This window comes from Lactuca sativa, chromosome 7 (genome assembly GCF_002870075.4).
Source record: "Lactuca sativa cultivar Salinas chromosome 7, Lsat_Salinas_v11, whole genome shotgun sequence".
Taxonomy (NCBI): domain Eukaryota; kingdom Viridiplantae; phylum Streptophyta; class Magnoliopsida; order Asterales; family Asteraceae; genus Lactuca; species Lactuca sativa.
In genome coordinates, this window is record NC_056629.2 from 25,760,019 (window position 1) to 25,774,682 (window position 14,664).

The 14,664-nt window shown below is 28.8% G+C and overlaps 1 protein-coding gene across 1 annotated transcript; it reads left to right on the forward strand.

Moving 5' to 3' along the window:
- The first annotated feature begins 12,833 nt into the window (after positions 1 to 12,833).
- On the forward strand, positions 12,834 to 14,302 carry LOC111906825 (uncharacterized). The gene is made up of 2 exons (XM_023902605.3): positions 12,834 to 13,193; positions 13,959 to 14,302. Exons 1-2 carry the CDS (start codon positions 12,936 to 12,938, stop codon positions 14,121 to 14,123), a joined length of 423 nt encoding a protein of 140 aa, XP_023758373.1. The 5' UTR covers positions 12,834 to 12,935; the 3' UTR covers positions 14,124 to 14,302.
- The last annotated feature ends 362 nt before the right edge of the window (positions 14,303 to 14,664 follow it).

The following is a 14,664-nucleotide window of genomic DNA, read 5'->3' on the forward strand; positions in this document are numbered from 1 at the left end:
AATGTAATAATCATACATAAACATAACACAATAAATTATAAATTAAAATAATCAATGAAGTGTGTTTTTACTATAAGTAAGTAAAGATGATACAAAAAATAAAAGAACATAAAATATAAAAATTGGTTTTATTTATTAGATTAGATGATTCTTTTCAATTTCATGAACACCTGGACCAAGCTTTTTACTTTTTAGGTTATGTGTTTTGTTCATTTCCATCCAATTGAATTGCAAGGCAATAAAGGAGGAATGAAAGGAATTGGAAAAGTAGCCCTAGCCCTAAACCTAAATGTCGAATTCAGCACAATCAGAGGCATCGAGAATGAAAATAAGTGCATGTGAGAATGAACGACTACCGAAATTGAAGTGATGGCTTTAGCGAATTAGTGCAGAAATACATCGACCGATTACAAAATTAAGGTGATTTATTGGTGTAATAGTTAATATAAAGTTCATTCAAACAGAAGGATATAAATTACTTACCTATTCGTGGGAGTTTGAAGTGGAAATTGAATGAGTAATTAGAAGAGATGTTTGTCGGTGTGAATCAGGCGACGAAATAGGAGTTCATTATAACTCTCAGACGAAGTCAAAATAGAAGATATACAGATATGGAGGTAATTCCACTATCAACGATATCTAATGTTTAAAAATTTTGAATTTCAAAATCTTGTCTCCGTTAACATTGAATAAACAGTTTAAATTTTTTAAATTTACTTCCCTATTTTATTGTTCTGATAATTTTGGTATGATATCAACATGCACCAAATCCGTAGTTTACTCTATTATCGTGTATTGGAAAGTGATTATGTGCACTGATATGCTTTTGTTTTCATTAAAGTATTGGAATGTAATTATGTGCACCAAATCTGTAGTTTACTCTATTAGTATACTATTATTAAAATTAAAAGAAAAATAAATAATAAATGTTGTAAAGAACCTATGCTTGGTATTTTGTTCCCTGTAAACAAATAGGTTTTCCATGTTGTAATTATGATTTTATATAATTTTTACATGATGTTGATTTTTAAACATATCAATAACCTATTTAAGTGTAAGTATAAGAGACTGATAAACAGAATAAACCCGTTAGATCTGAGAAAGTATTAAGGGCAAAATGGTCCAATTCAAATATATGTTGTGTAGGCTTTGTTTGGAGTGAGTAATTAAAAGGATGATTATGCCCTTGCAATGCTTTTATTGAAACTTACTCGAAATCAACATTGACAGCCATTAAACTATTCATGCAATTGATTCATATGATGAAAGTACATAGGTGTAATTCGGAATAGTTGTTTGTTTTGAACAAAAACAATATGACAAAAATCCTAACAAATAGCTAGACATTCAAATAAGGGAAATGTTAATTAGAAAAAAAAACATACATTACAATGATATGAATTTTTGAAAATAGACAGTAGAACATTTTTTACTGTGTATTTATATACAAACACATACAAAGGTAATATGAAGGGGCAGTCAATTTACTAAAATTCCCATGATCTACATATCATAACAAATATCTTATGTTTACTTGTGTATGACTATTTTTCGCAATATACTGATAAGTAATATATATATATATATATATATATATATATATATATATATATATATATATATATATATATATATATATATATATATATATATGCTTAGGTTATTCTATTCAAAATAATTATTGTGTTATTGTAAGCATAAATGTAGGCCAATCAGTTTTACTTATTTTAAGAAAGTGAATAATACATATTATTAAATTAAAGATAATTAGAAAATACCATCTAATTTCATTTTAAGGGTATTTTAGTCAACTAACATAAATTTAAAAAAGGAAAATTGCATATTTTAAGGGATAATAGATTCAATTAATTTTAAAAATCTGATTGTAGTGATGATAATTATCGGATATTCTGCCAGAATATATTTATCAAAAATAAAAATATTCTTGAACCATAAAATAATAAAAATATTTTTGAACCTATTTCTTGATCATAACTTTAAAAACTTCTTGGAGAATAACAAATTCTTGAACATCCAATTGAAGAATAAAAACAAACATTAAATTAATTCTTATAGAATACGCGATGTGCATGACAGTACCCACTAATTTTATAATTTATAACCTAACTAACTAACTAACTAAAATGCACCTAGGCAGTGTACGTAGTCGAATTATAGAATAGTTTGGTAAGTTGGGTGTCGATCACAGGGAACGGTGTTATAAATTAATGTATTTATTACTAAATTAATCTAACTATTAATAAGCTAAAAAGGGGGTTTTATCTAATTTTCCAAGTTTAGATGAACTTAATCCTTTAACAGAAACTCAATCAATAAACAAAGCACTTCTGTTAGTTCGAATCCGCTTTCACTCAATGGTTATACATTAGCTATGACTTTCACCGTTGGTGACCAATTAAGGAAGTATTAGCAATTTAGATCTAAATTTACTAATTATTAATCAATTCATGTAAATCTATTTATGGTCATACAATAGTTAACACAGAATCAATTATTAAATAAGATTGGAGCCATGAAAGATTGATTAATCAAAACACAATTACAGTTATAATATGAGTTCTCTAACACAACTTGATTTAATGATTCAATTACTAATCTAAGATTGGTTTGATCTTAGCTCCAATAAACTAGTCTTCACTATATTATTAGGTATTCAAGTTCATGTAGATTTGTGTTCACTAGCTACACAGAACAAGAATTCAAAGCAATTAATTAATTCAAGCATGCTAGGTAAAATCAATCAACACAAGCATATCACCAACAAGTAAAGTTAAGTCTAATGCATTAAAACCATGAGTTCCAGCTTCATCTAGCTAACAGAAACAGCTAGATTTAGCTGAACATATTAACAGCTAAACAAGCAAATACTATAATAAAAAACATGTTTAAATGTACCAATCTATAAAGACAAATTATGAACTCTTCCTTCCTTGGTGTTAAAACCAACTTCCAGAGCTTCTTTTCCTCTGAATTTCGTCTCCAGGAATCCTCCTAAGCCAGCCAAAGTTATCCCCAATCGTAATGGAGAAGTATATATATATATATATATATATATATATATATATATATATATATATATATATATATATATATATATATATATATATATATATATTCTGGAAAATCACCGTTCACGTCGTGAGAATTTAAAACTCACGTCGTGAACTCGGAGTAATCGTGATCGTCAAGGATTCTTTCACCCGGATGTTTATCTTCTAATTCTTTTCACTCACGTCGTGAACCATCAACTGTTCACGTCGTGAGTACGTCTTTTTTAGGTGTTTTTCTTGTCTTTCAATCCTTCAACCTCCAAAGTTCCATCCTTTAACGCTTTTAGTCCCTTTCTTCAAAATGTCTTCTTTTTTGCTGCAAAATATAATTTAACCTTATAAGTATCATTATTCTATGCAAATGACCAAAATATATATAAAAATGTACTTAAATATTGCTTAAAAATATGTATAAATATGACAATATCAATACGGGTAACAATTGCTAAGAATTACATTTATTGTTAAAGAATAAAACTAAAAAAACTTTCAATACGGGTAACAATTGCTAAGAATTACATTTATTGTTAAATAATAAAACTAAAAAAACTTTCAAATCGGGAAAAAAAAACATCAAAATCTAACAAAGACACTAATACATTCTAAAAGAATAATGTCGATAAGAATCACTTTCAATTTCATAGTCCATTCTACAAGCATCAGCTGCTTCTGTGGAAATAAATCGAATGCACAAATCAGTGAGAAAATATCCATATTCCATTCTAACATAATTGGAATTCGTGATTCCATTCTGATAGAATTGGAATTCAAGAATCAGTTACGGTATGCATTCTGTTGGAAAAATATCCAAAGTAAAAAACAATTTAATGAGAATGATATTGTTATACATTCCAAGATAGAAACTCATGTTCATTTTCATCAGCAGCATCTAACTCTACAAGTTCAGAAATTAGTTGATTTTGACTCTCAACCACCTGTAGAAGTAAAATCCCAATTTAAGGTACTATTTGCTTTTTATACTAATGCCAAAAATATCCCTACAACACAATAATCATAAAATTCATAGAATTCGCCCAAAGTGTTCACAACATCAACTAATCACGACCAAAGTGTTCACAACACTAAAGAGAGTATTGTAACATAGCCATTGTTTTGAAACCTAAATATTTCAGTAATCCAACTAAAAACTCAACTTCTGTGTTAACAAAACAAATTATGTTTACCCGTGGGCGAGTTTTCTTGATAGGATCTGGATACAAGAATCAAAAAGATTAGAACTTTATCAATCAAGATTCTGAACAGTCAATCTATATTTACAAATAAAAGATTTCAAACAATAAGCTAAAAGAATACAAATTTATCAATCTAAGATTCTGAACTCCAAAAAGTACTAACAAAAAACCACAGACCAAAAAAAGTAAATCCCAAGGGAAATAGAGAAATCAGCATTCGAGAACTACAAGAATTCAAGCCAATTTTGAATTTTTGTGTTAACAAAACAAATTATTGATCAAAAGAAAGAGGGTGATTGTGTAGCATATTGATCAACTAAAAACATATATTTTTTAATAAAGAAAAAGAAAGAGGGTCTCACAGTGCAAGGGAATGAACTTTGGGACATTTATTGTGACTATCACGATCAAGACCATCTCTTTCCTCCGTCATCTTCTTTCAATCATCTTCAGATCGATCTAAAGGAATTAAATCACAGATATCTCTTTCTGCTTTCTCGATTTTGCCCTAATTAACTTTTTGTATTGAAACAGGCCATCCCAGATTCAGTTGCACGACTCACGAATCTCGAGGCACTTGATGTTTCATTTAATCTATTTGAAACACTACCATATGGCATCAGATCGTTAAAGAAATTGCAGATCCTAAATGTATCGAGGAACAAGCTTACTTCGTGATGGACTTTTTAAATGCAGGTATTTAAATAACCTAATTTAATTTCTGTTCTTCCCTCCCAAATTCAAATGCAGGACTCACAAATTTCGTATCTCCCCGCCAACATCGGGTATGAACTGGTGAATCTAAAAAAGCTTATGATGCATTTGAACAAGTTGAGCACCCTTCCGATTAGAACTCGTTGACAGGGGTTTCAGATCACGATCTGATAGCGTCGATAATGTTAGGGCTTTATCGGGTGGGAGATTGACGAAGACACGCTTATCTATTTAGGTTAAAAGTCAATACCCTTATTTACTTATTTAATTATTTAATTTTTTATTTAAATTTGATTGGCCCACATTTATGCATACAATAACACAATAATTAGTTTAAATACCTGAACCTAGCTCTCTCTCTCTCTCTCTCTCTCTCTATATATATATATATATATATATATATATATATATATATATATATATATATATATGTGTGTGTGTGTGTGTGTGTGCAATATAAACGAATAGGTTTTCCATGTAGTAATTATGATTTTCTACAATATTTACATGATGTTGATTTTTAATCATATCAACAACCTATTTAAATGTAACAATCTTTCAGCTAGATAAACAGAAAAAACCTATAACAGATTTGAGAAATTAAAACGACGATCATGCCCCTATAATGTTTTTATTGAAACTTACTCGACATCAAAATTGACAGCCAATAAATTATTCCTGCTACTGATTCATATAATGAAAGTACATACGTGTAATTCGGAACGGTTGTTTGTTTGGAACAAAAACAATATGACAAAAATCATAAAATATAGACCACAAAGAAAGAGAGAATGGGTATACGTAACTAATCTGGTTGATTATGCAGTCTACAAAAAAAAACCTCTATGAGTATACCCTAGATATAGGAAAAATAGATTGCAAACACAAAAAAAAAAAAAAAAAAAAAACCCCTCGATGAGTATATAGGAAAAACAGAAAGCAAACAATGTAGTCTTCTAACCTGATGATGAATATTTGATCTCTACGTATTGAAACAAGAATGTAAACGTGTATATATATATATATATATATATATATATATATATATATATATATATATATATATAAATCTTTAAATTAGGAAGAGTTTGTCTGATTTATTGGGATTGATATTCGATTATCTGATTTATTGGGATTCATATTTCGTAGATAGATATAAATAGAGTTTAACACATATTTTCTTCCAGATTTATATGCTATAATTGAAAATTCAAATTTGAAATTTCCTGATTTCCTGATTTACATTACTTTTTTTCGAATTTACAGTATTTTTTTTTTGAATAGAAGGGCAAAGTGGGAACTTCACTTACAACTTTTGAGCGGAAAAAATGAAGGGAGAGGCGCTAAGGAAATGCCACGTGGCGTTTCTAGTATTGTTTTATTAGAAGAGAGGATATATATATATATATATATATATATATATATATATATATATATATATATATATATATATATATATATATATTTATCAGATGTATAATCCTATTAGGTCTTTTAATTAATGTCATGTCATTTCTCAACCTATTGATTCTCCATTTAAAATTTAAAATTTCTTATTCTAATTACATTAAATTAATAACATTACATAAAATTAAAATAAAATTAATATAGATAATAAAATGATACAATTTCACGTATTTATTTAAATCGACGATTATAATTTTATATAACTAAGAAATATCTCTTGATTAATAATTTATTTAAAATAATTGATTAATAATTTTGAGTTTTTAGTGTAAAAGTTTATTTGAATTTGTATTTGTGGTTCACATATAGAGAGAGAGAGAGAAGTAAGTTCAAATAAAAATAATAAATAGTATGAAAACATAAAAACACACTATGTTTATGTTATTATTTTGTAATGAATGTTGTACATGTGTATTGTTGGAGTAATTCTAATATGAATATGAACATTTGAATATTCATGTATTCATTAAAATGTTATTAATCTATTATAAGTTTATGTATGTTTATTTTTGTAGTAAATTCTAATTTTAGTTTTACCATTCGACTATTCATTTATTCATGAATAATGACATAAAGTTGTGGATACAAAATTCATTGCAGATTAATAACATAAAAATATTGTTTATAAATTTGGAAACGCCAAACGAATTAAGTGGAAGCTTACTCATAATATTTCAACAAGTACCCTAGGTTCGAGCTCTTTTACAGAGCAAATCCAACTCCCATAGAGATTTCCAGGGAAAAATTCCCTACATGTGGCACACTAGAGGTAGTTTAAGGGAATCAAACTCCCAACCTTACGCCCCACATGGGTATAAAACCCGATGCATCAACCCAGCTAGGCAGGATATCACTTGCACACACACACACACACACACACACACACACACACACACACACATATATATATATATATATATATATATATATATATATATATATATATATATAAGTAGGTTCCATTTAGATTCCAAATAAATCATAGATCCTGATATTCAATCTCAGTTATATATTTCTCATTTGCCTTTCTAGCGCTCCGGTGTACTGGCAGAGCCGGAGAGTTGTAATCATAAATGGTATATTTAGCTTCATCGTTCCTTTTTCACCCGCCACCTTCCCCATCACAGCAACCGCCACCCCCAGTGCAACCACCTTTGCCATCAATCGACGTTAACATTGTCATCTTCGTCACCTATACCACCGCCACCTCTGCCACCACCACCTCATATGCCACTAAATACCATAATCATATATGATTACTCAATCTATGAACAGACTTATATGTATAATCATTTATGATTAGGCATAAATTTATTAATATGTATAGTCATATATAATTATACATCTTTGCCATTTAATCATTTATGATTAGGTATACCCAGGGGCAGAATTATGTGGTGCCACGGGGGTCTCGGGCTACCACTTCGATTCCAACTGTTAGTGTAATTTTTTTTTATTAGATGCAACGTCTTGAAATATGAGTGTCAATACTATTTTAGATTTGTTCGAAAAAAAATTTGTGCCACCACCACTCAAACGTTCTGCGTCCACCGGTGGGCATACTCCGCGGCTGCCAATACAATACGCTAGAGCATTATAGCTGCAAATAAGAAATATGTGGTTGAGGTTGAATGTCAAGATTTTTATTTTTTTTAGAATCTCAATTGAACCGTCTTATATATATATATATATATATATATATATATATATATATATATATATATATATATGGAAAGGTTATTTGGAAAACAAAAAAACCCTAAAAATCATAAAAATGCATAAAAAATATACCTAGAGATCACAAAACTTTTTTTTGACATTTTTTAAGAAAAAATCGCAGCTTTTTAAAGAAAATCGCTGAAAAAAAATTTGAAAAAAAAAACATTTTTTTTATAAAAAAAAAAAATTATTTTTTATTTTTTTTTTCAGCGAATTTTTATAAAAAGCTGCGAATATATATATATATATATATATATATATATATATATATATATATATATATATATATATATATATATATATATATATATGGTTAGGTTCATGTGAGACGGCCTAATTTTGTGAGACCGTGAGACACAATCCTAGCCACTCATTTTGTAGATAAAAAAACATTTTTAAAATGCAAAATAATTGAAATTTTTCGAATTTTTTTTCTTCATATATTATTTTTGTCATTTATATTTTCCAAAAAAAAAATCAATGCCAAAAAAAATAAAAATAAATAAATAAATATACCGTTGGTTTTTACATATTCTAGTAGAATATTAGAATATTTTATATATCTGACAAATGTAGTAGAATATTTTAACATTCTACAAATCACATTAGAATATTTATAGTGTAATATTTTATATATCATATTCACCCAATTCACGAGGTCAAGATCTGCATCCGATTCCGACACGCGGCCACCACCACCACCGATTAGCACGTACGACCAGCAACATCCTCGGCCTCTCCCTTTAATATCACCATAATATAGAGAGACCTGTCACCAACATCCACAAACTCACCTGGGACCTTACCCCATCATCATCTGTTTGTAGAACTCAAGTGGTGAGCTTTTTTATGATTCATAATATTTTGTATGAGCATTTGATTTGATTTCATGGTGAGGGTAACTGGACTTACCAAATTAAGTGATTTTTTTTCTAAATTGTTGTAGTTTTGTTTACTAACGATTTTGACAAAAAAAACAATACAGAGGCGCACCAGAGTATCTTCAGGTTCACAATATTCTGGAATATGATCATTATTAGCAAGGAGAGTTTTGACCTGATAATATTCTTTCTACTAGCTCATATTTACAAGGTGATTATTGTTGTTCTTGACTCGCCTCATCACATATGTGCTTGATTTATATTATTGAATATATGCAGGTTGTTTGTACGTTTGGTTAAGAGTTCATTTAACTTGAGGTGAGCCATTTATTTCTAACCTGCAGGTTGTCTATGAAGTTTGAGCAGTTATCCCTAATCTACTTCACTAACCCTAATGTTGATGGTCATAACTTTCTCATTTTACATTGGTTCTAAGCCTAGAGCATTTGATGGAAAATAGAGGTAATTGAACTTTTATTTTAAAAAAATCCCAAATATAGTGTTGCACTTACATTATTTTTTTAAAATCTACTCAAGTATAGCATTGGACTTATATTTTTTTTTTGTAAATCTGCCCAAATATAACATTGCAATCTCATCAAAGGTAAAGCTTATTCCTTACCTTCCTAATTTAAATGTTAAATTTATGGATTCACTTTACAACTAATTAAGAATTTTTCGATTCAAAAAAGAGTGGATATCTTTCTGGTTTGTTTATCATTTTTGTAAGTAAAGGGTAACGGGTAGTTTATGTCTAGCATAATCTAAGTAGATATATGTATGTGTATATGTATTAGCCAGTAATGTGCAATGTCTAAAATCCTATCACTAAGAAAGTGAATATTATAGTTATTCTTATGGATGTGATTATAGATGTGGATGGAGTACTTTTTATACGATTATTTTTATTTAAAAAACACTTCGTACCAAGAGATGATAGTTTTTAAATTTAATTATAAATTTAATTACCAAAAGATGTGATTATACATGGAGGATCAAAGGCATTAAATATGAATAAAGCTTTCTTTATCTAACATTTTGCTACTAGAAATTCGTGAACAAATCTTGCCCTTTTATAATTCAAATTGTAATATGATTCTTTCTTTGATTAATGAAAATATTTCTCTATTTCACTAATATTTTAATCAGATATAAGTTACCATAACCCTCTGTACTCCTGATTTTTTAGGTAGTCTTAGGTCAATAATTATGTGAGAATATGAAGTTTGGTGGATGTGGATGGTGACATGAATGCAAAAGATTTGGACATTCCTTGGCTTGATGTGGTTCTAAAATAGAGGATTTAATTTGGTTTTAAAAGAGAGCATCCGAGCATGTAATTTATATGCATCATTAATTGACAATGAGTTATTACTTTTCAAGTTTGTAAGATACTACGCTTTATAACTTTTGGTTAACTGCAATGAAAAGCCATATATTTCCGTTGATTTGTTTATCACAGCAACCTAAGTTTAGACTATCCATATGACAGCAATGAGATGATGAGACAACATCAACAACCTCTTATCAGCATCCCTAGAGGATTTTTAAGAAATTGGAGCACCAAATAGCAATGTACATTAAACTCAGTAGCCCCAAAAAATTGTTGAACTTTGTGGTTGACTGATTTTTATGGCATGTTGTCTAGCTATTCAGAAGAATATAACATTTAATAAGTGACAAAAGGTTATGTAAAAGATGGGCTGATGCAATTAGCTAGAGAAAAGAAAAACAAAATTAAAGACAAAACTGTAAATTTGGTCCTTGTGGTTTGTAAAAATCTTTGGATGGGGTCCAAAAAGTTTCTAGCTTGCATAGAAGGTCCAAAATCAAAGTTTTTCTGAGATTTTGGTCCAAAAAAAATTGAAATTACCGATTTACCCTTTTAATTTCAGTTTTGTTTTTTCTTTTCTTATTTAATTTAATAATTTATGAAATAAAAATAAAAAACAAAAATCATACACACCCACTCCACCCCTACCAGTTACCCCCCCCCCCCCTTCTCTCTCTACAAAACCATCTTCATCATTCTTATTTTCAGAAAAATGGAATATCACCATTACAATCTGAAAAATATGAAGATCTAGAACCAAATGAAGATTGAAGAAATCAGGGGAAAGATGAAGATGAAGATCTTATGTTCATCTCATAGCTAATAGAAAAATGCCAGAATTCAGGGGATAGAAATTGATTTCTTTTCTTCAAACACGAATAGGCACATACACTCCAGAAATCGAGAACCCTTTCAAATTCTCGCAAAATTTCATCTGTTTCTTCGATCTCTTATCCAATAGGTTCAAAAAGATAGTGGTTTTCCTCCAAATTCCGTAGTACCAAAAGAACCCCAGTGTTTAATTTTAGCTCAATGGCCACTCAATCGAAGCAATCAGTTTACGACTTTACCGTTATGATTTGATATCTTCAAATTTAGGGGTTTTAAAGTGATTTTGATCGACTAAACATTCATTCCCAGTTGTGGGTGCGAAAATTTGATTATGGTCTTGTTATCTGTGGTTTGTTTGCTTCGTTTTATCTTGAATTTTAGGGTTTTGAAATAATCTCTGTTGATTACGCAAGGGTGAGCACGTTTTGATGTAAAAAATTTGATCTTGATTTTGTTAGTTGTGTTCTCTTTTAAGGGTATCTTGAAAGATTGTTTCTTGAATCAATTATACCGAAAGTATGCATGTTAATTGATGATTATATGAGAACTTCCGGTTGAAGCTAAGATTTTGATTATGTTCCATCAATTTCAGAAAGACTGAACAAAGTTATAACTTTCTTATGAATATCGTCTTTTTTAATATGTGTGTTTGACAAATTTTGTTCTTTTTTCATGATCAGAACGCAAAAGGAGGAGATGTAGATCTTAGCACTTACACCAAAACATTGATTATATTCAGAAATCAACGACCCTTTCATTCATCTATTCATACGAGAAAGAGAGAGAAAGGGTGGGGTGGGGTGGGCCCAATTCTTCATTTTTAATTTTTAATTAATAAATTATTAAAGAAAATATAAAAAAATACAAAAAAGAAATAAAAAGGGAAAAATGTGCTCTCATATTAAAAAAAAATTGAATATTTTACAAGTCTGGTTAACAAATTCTAAAACACAAAAAATAGTGACTTGGTATCCATATCAATTTATGATATTTTGTACAACCTTAATACATATATTGCAAACCTCCAAACTAATCATCACCAGTGCATTACATAGCTACCATTTCTTTGCGTGTAAGTCTTCAGCTAACTCACAAACGTTATTCGTGGTTAAGAAGAAATTCGTCGGATTGTCAGAAACAATACTATTAATTGGTTGTTCTATGTAGTAAATTATTTCGCCAAAACATTAATCGCCTCTACAAACTAATTTTCAACAGAAATTATTTGCACCCGTCATTTGGCGCAGGTAAATGACTAGTGTTTGTGTGTGTGTGTGTGTGTATATATATATATATATATATATATATATATATATATATATATATATATATATATATATATATATATATATATATATATATATATATATATATATATATATATATCCTTGCTAATCTATGTGGTTCCAAAAAGAGCTGAACAAAAATATACAAGTGTGAGTTGAGTATTTACGAAATATATGAGTTTTAACATTAAAGTACTTAATGTGATGGACGTTTTCTTCTAACAATATTATATTAAATATTTTAAATAAAATAATTTTAGAGAAAACCTATAATTATTTGGAAAAAGAGGGCGTATGTAGGGTTATCCACATCCATATCTCAATATGCACCACATACACAAAATCAAATAATTGAAAAAGAAAACTTTCTGGCATTACAACCGGTTTGGTTGTGTCATCTTCCTCATATTTTGAAGGGAGTTTTTGGACCAAAAACCACCATGAATGCCCTCAAACTTAGTGAAACTATATGTTTTCATTCATCTTTATTCTCTCGTGAATTGACAAATACTTATATCAAGAATCTAAATGCTAGTATTAAACCTCGTAAAAGAACAAGATTGGCATTGAGAGCTAGTGTTGATGAACAAAAAGAGAAAAAGAGTTCAGAGAAACGAAGCTTTCTAACCCTAGAAGAAGCTGGTCTTGTTGAAATGTCGGGTTTAAGCAGTCATGAAGGATTTTTATGTAGATTGACGGTATGTTAATTTTATAATTAGACTGTAGTTTATTTGTTTTTATTGAACTTTTGGTATATAAAGTGTGTTATAAAACTAATAACAAGTTGAAAATTTTATATTTTTTCTTTTATAAACGACACAGTTAATTTATTTGGCCAATTATATAAAAAACATTATATTGTAGTCTGTAGACATTTTTCGAATTAACCATTTTAAAAAAAAAAATTCCTACAAAATCAAACAACTTTAATACTTTTTTTAGTCTATTAACTTTTATCTTCTACACACGTAGAATTGGTTTTTCTTTGATAAGAAGGCCTAAAAAGATTATCAAACATAAGGTCGTTAATCAAGAAAATGCCCAAAATATATCTCTAAGTATAATAATGTTTATGTAATTTGTTCTGACTTATATATGGAATGAAATCTATGTTTTTCGAGGGTGGTTAATCCAGAAAATGCCCTATACAGATATCTTTAAATCTAAGTATAATAATCATGGGGGCCTTAGAGCAGGGGCAAAGTGGGCAGCCGCACATGGCCCAATTTTTTTCATTATATATTTTTATTTAAAAATACAAAATTGTAATAAAGATAAGGGCCATTTTTTTCTTGTTTGTCCTGGGCCTTTAATAATATTTCATTTTTCAATGTTTATGTAACGAACCATTAGTCTGTAGACGAATGTATAAGTTGTTGAGGTTATTAGTTAAACCAGCATTATATTATAGAGGTTATTTAAAAAAATTGATAATTGTTTATTGGTTTTGAGTTTTTATACAGATATCTTCGCTAAATCTTTTGAGGGTGATAGGAGAGCAAGAAGGTTGTAGTATTGAGGAATTAAATGCAGGGAAAGTGTGTGATTGGTTTCTGAAGGACAAACTCAAAAGAGAGCAGAATTTGGATGCTGTTCTTCAGTGGGATGAATCTAATTTCCAACTATAAAAAAAAAACCTTTTGACCCTAAATTTCCACAAATATACACTATGTTACAACTAGCAATTGGATGGTAGTTTTGTCAATTGGGAAATTATTGTCGATTGTTTATTCAAAGGTTCAAACATGCTCCTAAAAACAAACATAAGAAATATTATCGCATAATTAATGCACTTTACATTCTCCAATGGAATTTAACAAAAATATTTCTTATAAATAATGCATTTTACATTTAATTATAATAATATTTCTTTTTTATATATATATATATATATATATATATATATATATATATATATATATATATATATATATATATATATATATATATATATATATGTTTGTAGGTCATATATTAAAAAAAAAACATTTATTCAAATGGTTAAAATTTAACAAAAATTAGTTGAGTTCCACCCAAAGTTACAACTTATAACCCGATCCAGGGTCTATTTGTCATTTTCATAGATCATTGACCGTTTGGATATTAAATGTTCAGAACTTGTTTACATTTAGGTCGCACGATGTAGTGGACGGTTCCATATGGAACCGT